The 12253-nt window shown below is 37.7% G+C and overlaps 1 protein-coding gene across 3 annotated transcripts in view; it reads right to left on the bottom strand.

Moving 5' to 3' along the window:
• The window catches only part of usf1 (upstream transcription factor 1), a 108300-nt gene extending 96759 nt beyond the window's left edge, over nucleotides 1-11541 (bottom strand). Inside the window, exons 1-2 of one of the 3 annotated variants that reach the window (XM_051931828.1) lie at nucleotides 11454-11541; nucleotides 10789-10881 (exon numbers count right to left, since the gene is read on the bottom strand). In XM_051931828.1, coding sequence (XP_051787788.1) covers nucleotides 10789-10805 — 17 coding nt within the window. In that variant the 5' untranslated portion in view covers nucleotides 10806-10881; nucleotides 11454-11541. Of the gene's footprint in view, nucleotides 1-10788; nucleotides 10885-11453 lie in introns of those variants that run through there. The other 2 variants (XM_051931829.1, XM_051931830.1) reach the window with 2 other exon arrangements.
• Between the last annotated feature and the right edge of the window lie 712 nt (nucleotides 11542-12253).

Genomic DNA, 12253 nt, shown 5'->3' with positions numbered 1-12253 from the left:
CGCCTGCACCGGCTTTTTCCTTCTTGCTTCCTTCTCCCTTCCCCATTTACCTCCCTTCACATTCTTTTTTTTTTTTTCACCATTTCTTCCTTTTTTCTCTCCAGCCACCTCGCACTTCTATTATTGATCACGGGGACGTGGATCAGGTGTGGCAATTAGCAGCTCCCGGCATCAATTACGGATGTGGATGACTCCTCACTGTGCACTTAAGCGAGGACTGCCCGCATCATGAATTCACCCGGGAACTGCTCCCGCCACACTACCATGCCCCCTCTCTAAGCTGCGAGTGCAGCGACTATTTATTTAAAAAGTGGCCTTTTGACTTGAGCTGTGGACCCGCTACACCACATGGCAACAATGTCTCTTGCGCTGGAGCCGAGAGATTCCAGTACATTCATTTTTTACTTCCTCGTACAACTTGGGCACAGCGATGTCAGTGATGTGTTGTCGGGTGGGTATGGTATAACGAGGCTCCATTGCATTTACCATATTTCGGAAGCCTTCACTCTCTACAACACTCAGAGGGTGCATATCGTGAAAGAGTATTGAGAAAGTTATTTTGTTTGCACGAGTTGAGGTCTGTGCTAACTTCGGTGTTTGAACTTGTTCCATTAGTAAGAAGAGAGGCCCACTTTTTTAACGCTTGCCTTTGTCTGTACATTAGAATGGTGGCTTGCTGGCATGGCACAATCTGCAAACAGCATGGATCTTGACGATCTCCTTAGTGCCTTCTTTATTGTGAAAGCCAAAATGAGCACACATCTCCACTCTGTACGGCGTGGGAGCCGGTCTAACTCCTCTGGACTCAGCCATCGTTTGTCATGTTACTAGTTAGCTCAGTTTGTCACTGCAGATCCATGTTGTCTGCCAGATCCGCTCACCTAAGTACTGAAAGCCTATATATATATCAACCCTTATGCTATTTCCTGTCTCAATTTATGCTGTTATGTTAGCTGCTATCTTGCGATCGGGGGTTTAAAACACAATGCAAAAATGAACCATGTGACTTGAATCTTTGAATGTAAACTAGTAATTAAAAATCGATCCTATGTTTTTGAGAATCGATGCACTATCAAAAAACATAATATTGCAAAACTCAAGTGTATCGATATTTTTTTTACACCGCTACAATGTACTGTGCTGTTTGTGTAATTATGCTTTAAATTTAAATAAACTGCACTTGTTATAACTGTATAGCACACTTACGTGTGCTTTATAATTATTCAGTTCAATTCATTCTTTACTGTACAATTATAAATTAGGGATACTCCGATCAGATTTTTTTGGGCTGATACTGACTGCCAATATCATGTTACTAGATCTGCAGATTTCTTTCTGTTTTCTCTCTCTTTAAAAAATTTTTTATACTAAGCTCCTACATAAATCAGACATGGGGAAGATTTACAGTGCATCCCGAAAGTATTCACAGCGCATCAATTTTTCCACATTTTGTTATGTTACAGCCTTATTCCAAAATGGATTAAATTCATTTTTTTCCTCAGAATTCTACACACAACACCCTATAATGACAACGTGAAAAAAGTTTACTTGAGGTTTTTGCAAATTTATTAAAATAAAAAAATTGAGAAAGCACATGTACATAAGTATCACAGCCTTTGCCATGAGCTCAAAATTGAGCTCAGGTGCATCCTGTTTCCCTGATCATCCTTGAGATTTTCTGCAGCTTAATTGGAGTCCACCTGTGGTAAATTCAGTTGATTGGACATGATTTGGAAAGGCACACACCTGTCTATATAAGGTCCCACCAGTTGACAGTTCACGTCAGAGCACAAACCAAGCATTAAATCAAAGGAATTGTCTGTAGACCTCCGAGACAGGATTGTCTCGAGGCACAAATCTGGGAAGGTTACAGAAAAATTTCTGCTGCATTGAAGGTCCCAATGAGCACAGTGGCCTCCATCATCCATAAGTGGAAGAAGTTTGAAACCACCAGGACTCTCCTAGAGCTGGCCAGCCATCTAACTGAGCAATCGGGGGAGAAGGGCCTTAGTCAGGGAGGTGACCCAGAACCCGATGGTCACTCTGTCAGAGCTCCAGAGGTCCTCTGTGGAGAGAGGATAACCTTCCAGAAGGGCAACCATCTCTGCAGCACATCCACCAATCAGGCCTGTATGGTAGTGGCGCCAGACGGAAGCCACTCCTTAGTAAAAGGCACATGACAGCACGCCTGGAGTTTGCCAAAAGGCACCTGAAGGACTCTCAGACCATGAGAAAGAAAATTCTCTGGTCTGATGAGAAAAAGGTTGAACTCTTTGGTGTGAATGCCAGGCGTCATGTTTGGAGGAAACCAAGCACCGCTCATCACCAGGCCAATACCATACCTACAGTGAAGCATGGTGGTGACAGCATCGTGCTGTGGGGATGTTTTTCAGCGGCAGGGACTGGGAGACTAGTCAGGATAAAGGGAAAGATGAATGCAGCAATTTACAGAGACATCCTGGATGAAAACCTGCTCCAGAGCGCTCTTGACCTCAGACTGAGGCGACGGTTCATCTTTCAGCAGGACAACGACACTAAGCACACAGCAAGATATCAAAGGAGTGGCTTCAGGACAACTCTGTGAATGTCCCTTGAGTGGCCCAGCCAGAGCCCAGACTTGAATCTGATTGAACATCTCTGGAGAGATCTTAAAATGGCTGTGCACCGACGCTTCCCATCCAACCTGATGGAGCTTGAGAGGTCCTGCAAAGAGGAATGGGCGAAACTGGCCAAGGATAGGTATGCCAAGCTTGTGGCATTCATATTCAAAAAGACTTGAGGCTGTTAATTGCTGCCAAAGGTGCATCGACAAAGTATTGAGCAAATGCTGTGAATACTTATGTACATGTGATTTCTCAGTTATTTTATTTTTAATAAATTTGCAAAAACCTCAAGTAAACTTTTTTCCACGTTGTCATTATGGGGTGTTGTGTGTAGAATTCTGAGGAAAAAAAATGAATTTAATCCATTTTGGAATAAGGCTTGTAACATAACAAAATGTGAAAAAGTGATGCGCTGTGAATACTTTCGGGATGCACTATATGTTCTGTATTAAAGAATTAACTATTAATTACAAAAATACCAAATTAAAACCATAGGTGTTAACAGACTATTTTTATTACCAAAATTAAATTCTGTAGGCTTATTGATCAGTGACAATTAAAATACTAATAAAAATTTCCTGAAAATACATAATAAAATACAAACAAAAATAATCATGCATAATACCTATACCATTAAAGAAAATAAAGTGCTTCTCACAATTGAAAGCTTTCATATTGTGCAATGTCTTTTTCTGAAACAAAAAATAAAGTAGTTTCACCATTTGTCTAACAAAAAAAAATATATTCTCACATATTGATTCAATTAACTGATATTGGCACTTAAACGCTGCTTAAATGTAAGCATTCTTATTTTTTTTTCTCCAGTGTACCAAGTGGACATTCCCAGTTCTTTGCTGTGTAATTATAAATACAGATTATAATTTTAATTATGTAGTACTTGTTTCTTACAAAATGTATACTGTATAACACACACAAATATTAAACGGTTCAATCCTTTAAAAAAAAAACAAAAACCTTCAAATCTATCAAATGTTCATAAGATGTTTATTAAGAAGATACAAGGCTAACATGCTGAATATGCTTACAAGTAAAACAGACTAATTTTACTGTTATGCTAACATGACTATTATATACTAAGCAACAATGTCAAAGTCTTCATTATTTATTTTTCTAATTGAAAATGTGAGGCACTGCACTGAACACAAGCTCACTCACCATCAAAACTTAAACAAGCAATGTCTGTTTTAATTAAAGTACAAAATAAAAAGGCCTTGATTCATTAAAATAGTGTTTCTTGCTTTTGTAGTTTCTTTAATATAAAGTCTGCTTTAATGCTTTGGTTTATAGGAAGTTCACAGCCAAAAAATATAAACTCAGCTACTGTAATACCTCATGTAAACGAGCACCTTCAACTAAGCTACTATAAAGGTAAAATAATCAACTTTTGGGATCAGCCAATTTATTCCACCAATCAAGTCTTTAATGAAAACTGGAAGCTAACTGATGAGAGGTTCACTAAATACATAGACACAGAAAATGTACTACCCTGCTATTTGGGACATTATATGGAAAGAATAAATCAAATGAAAGCTTGTATAAGGACAGATCTAAAACTCAGTGACCCAGGTACATTAAAGAATGAGAAATTTTGCCATGGGATTTAATTTCTCAACTAGTTTTGAATACAAGTGAAGATAATATATAACACTGTGAGAAATGTTTGTCACTTCCTACCTATTACAAACTTAAGCAGAAACAGAGTGGGTCTTTGTTCATTACCTTGAAAAATAAAAAAAAAATCTACAGGCTGAACTTGACTGTATTTAAATAATTAAGTGCTTAAAACAACATATATTTGACCTGGTATTTTTTTATACCAGTTAAAATGCAAAATTAAACACTAAACACCAAAAATGAATAAAACCTTACACAATCATTTTTTGCTCATGTATATGCATTTTCGTAAGTATGTATGTATCTTCTTCCAAAACCGAGAAATATTAAAGTGATCTTTGAACACAAACGCAGTTTATTGAAGGAAACTTGCTTGCCGAAAAGCGTATGCTTCCAAACATCTGTGATCATTGCACCCATTCAATTCCATCTACCATTAGCTTCAACTTTGTGCCTGATGTTGCTGTTATAAGCACCAGCTCAATGTAATCCAAAAACGCTAAGACATATAAAATGAACAGATGGACCAACCCTTCCAAACATCACTGAAACCATTTACTACAACTGATCGTGACAGAAGGCTGGAGCTAAACTCCGTAGCATTAGGTACAAGGCAAAAGACAATCCTGGATGAGGTATGATGCATTATGCTACTGCACAGTACATGTCTGCTTAATGACAGATACAGTAGTGCTAGAAAGAGTGAACCTTTTAGAATTTTCTCTATTTCTACATAAAAATGACCAAAAACATGATCATATTTTTATATAAGTCCTAAAACTAGATTACCAGGACCCAAGTAAACAAATAATACAAAAGCATTATACTTTTTCATTTATTTGAGGAAAACGATCCAGTGTTACACATTTGTGTGTGAAAAGTATGCAAATCTTGACTTGCAGTAACTTCTTTGACTCACTTGTGCAGCTATAACTTGAACAAAACATCTCCAGTTAACTGTTGTTCAGCCCTACATATCGGCTTACTGGAATTTTAGCCCTCCCCTCCTTGCAGAACTGCTTCAACTCAAGACTTTTGGTGGGCTTCGTTATATGAACTGCATGGTCCTTTCACAACATTTCTATAGAATTAAGGTCAGCACTTTAACTTATGAACTCCAAAACATGATTTTTTTTTTTCTGTTTTAACCATTCTTTAGTATAATATGGGTCAATGTCTTGCTGTTTGACCACATTCTCTTGTGCTTCAGTTCACAGACTGATACCAACAAATTCTAGAGAAAAATGTCAGGGTATAATTCAGAATTCATAGTATCTGCAATAACTGCAATCAATCCTGGTCCACAGGAAGCAAAGCAGGCACAAACTGTGATAGTGCCACTACCATGTTTCACAGATGGGATGAGGCTCTTACACAGGAATGAAACGTTTCCTTTTCACCAAACATAAAAGTTCTCATTCAAGTCAAAGTGTTCTACTGTGGCTAGATGAATCCAAAAAATATTTTTCCATTAACCTTCTGGCTTAAACATGTGATCTTTAGCAAACCTTAGACAGGTAATTATGTTCTTCTTGGAGAATAGTGGCCTTCTCCTTGCAACCCTGCCATGCATTGCTGTTCAGTGTTGTCCTGATGGTGGGACTCATGAACAATGATATTAACCAATGCAAGAGAGGCCTTTAGATCATCATACATTACCATAAGGTTCTTTGTGACCTCCTGGAATATTACATGCCTGGCTCTTAAGAGTGATCTCTGTTGGTCAACCACTCCTGGGGCAGGTACGTGGAATTTCTTCCATTTGTATACAATCTGTCTGACAGTGGTCTGGTGGAGTCCAAACTTTTCAGAAATGGTTTTGTGACCATTTCCAGGCTGGCGAGCATCAACAGTTTTTTTTTTTGGAAGTCTGAGGAATCTCATTTGTTAGAGACATAACTCTGCAAACCTGTGTGGTGAAGACAAGATGAACAGTAATGATCCAGATTTATGCTCCTTAAATAGGGCAGGGTGTCACACACTCACACCTGATCGTAACCCCACTGACAGAAACACCTGACTTTAATCTGATAATCCTAGAGGTTTACATACTTTTGCACACACAAATTTAACATTGGATAATTTTCCTTAATAAATAAACAGAAAAACATTATACCTTTTCATTATTTGCTTAACTGGATTATCTTTATTTATTATTTGGACTTATGTAGAAATCTAATCATGTTTTGGATCATATTTATGCAGAAACAGAAAAATCTAAAGGATTAAACTTCCTAGTACTACTGCATCTTGAAATTCTCTGGAAAACATTCTAATACACAGCAGAAGTTATGGATCTCTCAAAGGCAGAAAGCTATTTTGGACATACACATCCAAAAATCTCCAAACCAATACAGTAATACAGAGCTTTTACTGTGGAATGTATGCTTTGCATTTCTGTAGATATAAGGCCCAAGTGAGAAAGAAAGATCACCCTATTTCAATTTTAAACAACATTGCAAAATATTTGAGATCATCAAGAGTATATCACAACAAACCCGAGGTATGCACTCATGTTATTAGTCAGCGGTGGTTTCCATCTTGCCACTGATCCCAGTTTTACCCAGTTTCTCTCTTAAGCCTTAAATCATGAATACTGATAATAGCTGAAGTAATAGAGCCCTACAGTTCAGGATTATGATTTTTTGTGATTTTATTGAAAATGTTACACTTCATTCTTGAACAAGCAACCTTCAGAAAATTCATTAATGTCACAAATTTTCTAAATTTTGATAATATAATATGAATTGGAATGTGGTTTAATGGAGCCCCTATGCCTTCATAATGTCTCTGGTACCTTTTCACACTGATATGGATAGTATACCTTTAAAAGATATCAGACAGCATACCTTAATTATCTTTTTAAATTGGGTATCGATAATTTAAGGGAATATATGTTTAAAAAAATATTACATTGACTAAATATTGTCATGTTAAATTTATTTAGAACTGTATTGTACAAATTAATAAACTTGTAATTTATTAAATTTTAGTTATTTTCAGTTTTAGACTTACTTTTTTTTTATACTTACAATGTTTACATTTGATATAATGTAAACATTCTAATGGATTTGTTTGTGTGTTCTTGGATGCAAATAAAAATAACTATTACAATTAAAATTTTCATGAGCTTTATTTTGCAGACCTGTGTTGTTAGTCATATTAGTAGCACACAAACACAGAATCCATTATAAAGTTCAAATCCATAAAACCCTTGAAACACCTGTCCTATAATGCATTTGATTAAGGTGTTTGCTCAGGGTCCAGAAGAGTCAAGAGTTCAAGCTGTCCATGCTACATGTTAATCTCCTTGACATTAACCCAGAGGCTGCTTCAGGAGCGGATGCTGTATAAATATGGGTACTCCAGTGTAATGACCCTTTTAAGTTTGAAAAACTCTTGGGAAAGTATTCTTCTGCCACATAGCAAACAAAATATAACCATGTTGCAAAAAAACATGAATATTTCTAAGCATTTTGCCATTCAAAGGTAACTCATCAATATTCATGACTGGGGTGATGCCTTCAACCAAAACACAATGGCACTTAATGAGGGCTTGCAAAGCCAGTTTTAGAACAAACTGAAACATTAATTAAATCAAGCAATAATGATGACAATGTGAACTAGTCATCAGACATTGCCAATGATAGTGAAACTGATGCACACAGCATCATACAGCCAGTGAATTTGGTCACCTGAATGATCACTGTGTTGCAAGTAGGTGTGTGGATAAAAGGCAAAATGACTGCAATCAAGAAGAAGGACAAGAAAGACATTAGCCCCCTGAGCCCTGTTCACAAAACAGCAACCATCATGTGTGTCAGGAGGAATGTGGAAGTCGCTAAACCTTGCACTGTAGTAACCTAAAATAACAACTTGTGGTGTGCAAGCACTGATATTAATCCACCTCATGCTCAAACAGCAGAACAAAAATATAAGAGCACAAAGAAACATGCCCCCCCTTTCCCAATTGCAGCATCGAGCTGTGCTCTGGTAACAATCAAACATACAACATGAACAAAATCTGAATCAGTATAACATTGGACACTAGGCACACCTTTTCCTTCTGTATTATGTTGACATTTTGGTATTTACATGTTTCTGTAACATGTAAATCTTTTTAACTGTTGAAAAAAACTTCAATGTTTTTCACTAATTTTTATGGTGGTAAATGTAACACTATGGAGGCTACATAGCTTCTGTGACTTGCTGCAATAGCAAGAGTACACTAATGCAGTTTATAGTGGTTAATGATGACGTGTGCTCCCTTGCAGTTACCCGTTATCTGTATTTTGCTAAAATGATGTAGCATGTAGCTTTGTCCCAGTGTTTAACCCAGAGTTGAACATTGCACGCCTAATTATCAGGAAAAGCCCAGACTGCCCACAACCAAGCACTAGAAAAAAACAATAGTTCAAGAAGTTGTTTGATGGATAGATAAATTTTGATTTGGTCCTTTTCTAATCATCCATCCATTATCCAACTGGCTATATCCTAACACAGGGTCACGGGGGGTCTGCTGGAGCCAATCCCAGCCAGCACAGGGCGCAAGGGAGGAACAAATCCTGGGCAGGGGTGCCAGCCCACCACAGGGCGCACGCACGCACGCACACACACACACACACACACACACACACACACACACACACACACACACACAAGGGTCAATTTAGACCTTTTCTAGTCATTCTCCATCCACTAGTAATGCCTATTTTCCAATAAGGTGCACTTGGCTGACACTGCATCTTCTCAAGGGGGCAAAGTGTTTGGTCGTTAGGCACTACTGAACTTATACAGCATATTAAAGCAGTCACATTTAATAGTTTCCTGTATATCCCTTGCATGCAATGACTGCTTGAAGTCTGTGATTCACAGACACCACCAAGTGCTCAGTATCGTCTCTGATGAGGCACAGCCCAGTCTCTAATGCATGCACAATTGGAATTAAATCTGGTGAATGGCTTGGCCATTCAAGAATTTTCCATTTATTTAAGTTTAAAAAACTTGTGTTGCCTTTACAGTAGGTCTGGGATCATTATCTTGTTGTAGGATGAAGCACTGTCCAATGAGTTTGGAGGAATTTACTGGAATTTGAGTAGATATTTCCATACACCTCGGAATTCATTGTGCATTTGCTGCTGGCAGTTACACCATGAATTAAGATAATTGTGTTAGTACCTGCAACAGCCATGCATGACCAACATATAACACCCTCAACAACATGTTTAACAGAGGAGGTGGTATGTGTTGGATATTGGCCAGCTCCTTTTCACCTTCACTCTACAGGTTAATCTTTGTCTAGTATGTTTATTAAACCTCTTCCCAGAATTCTACGGGCTCTTTTAAGTACTAGTCACAAACTATTTTGTGGCTAACTAGTGGTTTGCATCTTGCAGTGTACATCTGCCCCCTGAAGACTGTTTCTGATCAGTCTACAGGCATTTGAGGCTGTTCTTTACCATAGTGAGAATTCTTCTCTCATCTGCAGTGGAGGACTTCCTTTGCCTAACAGTTTATTTGCGATTAATGAGCTCCCCAATGCATTCTTTCTTCTTAATGATATTCCAGGTAGTTTGTTTATTTAATCCTAAGGTTTTACCAATATCTCTAAAGCTTCTGTTCTTGTTTTTCACCTTCGTAATGGCTTCTTTGACTTTCATTGGCACAGCTCTTGTCCTCATGTTAAGCAATGGCAACTACAGACACCAAAGAGTAAAAGCAAGCCTAGGTGTCTTATGCTCGCACGAATGAAGCCATGAAATACACCCGAGTAACCACAAACAACCATAAGGGCAATTGTCCCAAACATTATGATGCCCTGAAATGGGGGCAACATGTAAAAAATTTCTAGATATGCAAATACCTTTCAATTAAAGTCGGCAAAGTGCACATTAATTTGTAATTTTAAACTGTGGAGCTGAGGGGTAATTCCGGGAAAAATGTGTTTTTGCCCCAAACATTGTGGAAGGCGCAGTTGCTTTTAATACTACGAAGAATGCCCATTAAAATCTTTCAACACTGGACTTCGCAGAACCTGTCACACCCATACTAAGTAAATACAAATTTATACATATCATATGATTTGTAAATGCACTAAATTCAATACTGGGTTGTGTAGGCAGAGCCATACCCAAATTACAAGAGCTGCTGAAAAAAGAAACATACAGCAACTTAAAAAAAAAAATGTGCATAATGCCAAAGAACAGAACTTGCATCGAAAAAAAATGCTAGTCTCTATGGGCTTTACGATGAAATACAGCAAATGGTTTACAGTCTAACACCTCGGCCTTTGTATCAAATGTACTTTCATTAAATAAATACAAAATTATAATGTGCAAATATATACAAACTGTATAAAGACTGTCATCAAATTACTTTCAGGTAGACTTGTTTTCATCTGCATTATTAGAAGGCTGTACTGTACTCTGGCAGAAAAAAAAACTTTTACAAAATTTACACCAGTATGAATATCAAAAGAGATTTACACTTTTCTAAACATGGCAATGAATTATCTATAAAATGAACCATGAACAGCAGCACTAACACTCACCACACCTCTGATTCCATCAGTTTGCAGCAGTCTCCCGACAACTGGAACAATCGCTCAAGTGCTAGTCGCACCCACCAAGCTTTCACTATTGTCCTGTTAAGAAAAAAAATTATACTCAGAAATTCAGAATTCATACCGAATAGCTACAAAAACCGGCAAAGGTAGAGAATGCGTTATAAGGCGGGCACGAACCACTTGCCTCAGTCGTTGCAGTTTTTCCCAATTACACTTATTCCTGAGCCCCGTGTAGCTCGCCTTAGCTGTTGCACCTTTCTCTTTAATGTTGGTCTTACGTGCAATTTAGACACACAGGGGCGGCCTAACTATTGCACCCCAACTAGACTACTCATCCAGTACCCACTCATACCAGGGATGCCCGGTAGTTCTTAAATTATGTGCAGCTCATGCGGTTAATGCAAAAACACATTACGTCTTACTATTGTATACATATTTACCCTTCTAATTTAACTTGAACATAACATTGATACAACTTCTATACACCGGTAGGAGTCTTCCCATTAAGAAATATACTCAAGCATTTCTCCAAATCATGATAAATAACCCGACTCCAACAATGCGATAAGCGTTTTACTTGATGTCGAAAACCGATCTCATTCGAAATACAAAAATACAACAACAGAAACTGTCAATGCAAAAAATCTTACCCCTCTCTAAAGAGACATTAAAAACTCTTCCTTCCCCCGTAGAAGCAGAAAAACAAGGTTCTCCTACACGCATGCGCCCTGACCTTCCGAACCCGGACGTAACGCCTGTTTTTCTAGGTAAAAAAGAAAGGCGAAGCGAAGTTGAAAGACGCCATGTTGAGTGTGGCAAGACTAGCGGGGCACTTATATACAGCATAAAGTAAGTTGCATCCAGACTGAGCAATGCTTATCCCAGTTTTTAAAGAATTTAAAGCCATTGATTTTTTATGCAATGTAACTTTCAGATATTTGATTTGTAACTCATTTTTGTACTTTGTAAACCTATTAGTAGAAATACCTAGATTGGCTTTAGAAATGTAATAATCTCAGTTCTTCTTAATCCAGGTCTGGGTCATGGGGTTCAGAAACGTACCCTAGGAGCATTAGGTTCTAAGAAAGGAACCAACCCCAAAGGGGCACCACTCAAGTACTGTATATGGGAATACTCTTGAACATACAATTTGGGGTATATGCACACATACAGTCTTAACCCAGGATGCTGAATCAGTGAGAGAGCAGCAATAACCACTATGCCACCATTCTAATCAGGTTTGTCTGTTTACTATTTACGATACCCATGGTGAAAAGTAGGAGTAAACAGATCTGACAGATTTGGAAATTAAGAAAATGTTTATTTAAAAAATTTTTTAAATGTCTAAGTGATATTGTTTGTCCACTTGGCTTTAAAAAATGTAAATAAATTTTGTAGTCTGGATTAACAATTGCCCATAAGAGAATGGAAATATCAGTCCGTTTCTTTT

Source organism: Erpetoichthys calabaricus, chromosome 9 (assembly GCF_900747795.2).
Source record: "Erpetoichthys calabaricus chromosome 9, fErpCal1.3, whole genome shotgun sequence".
In the NCBI taxonomy this organism is placed as follows: domain Eukaryota; kingdom Metazoa; phylum Chordata; class Cladistia; order Polypteriformes; family Polypteridae; genus Erpetoichthys; species Erpetoichthys calabaricus.
The sequence above is the reverse complement of the archived record's forward strand: the minus strand, read 5'-3'. Positions and strand labels throughout refer to the sequence as shown.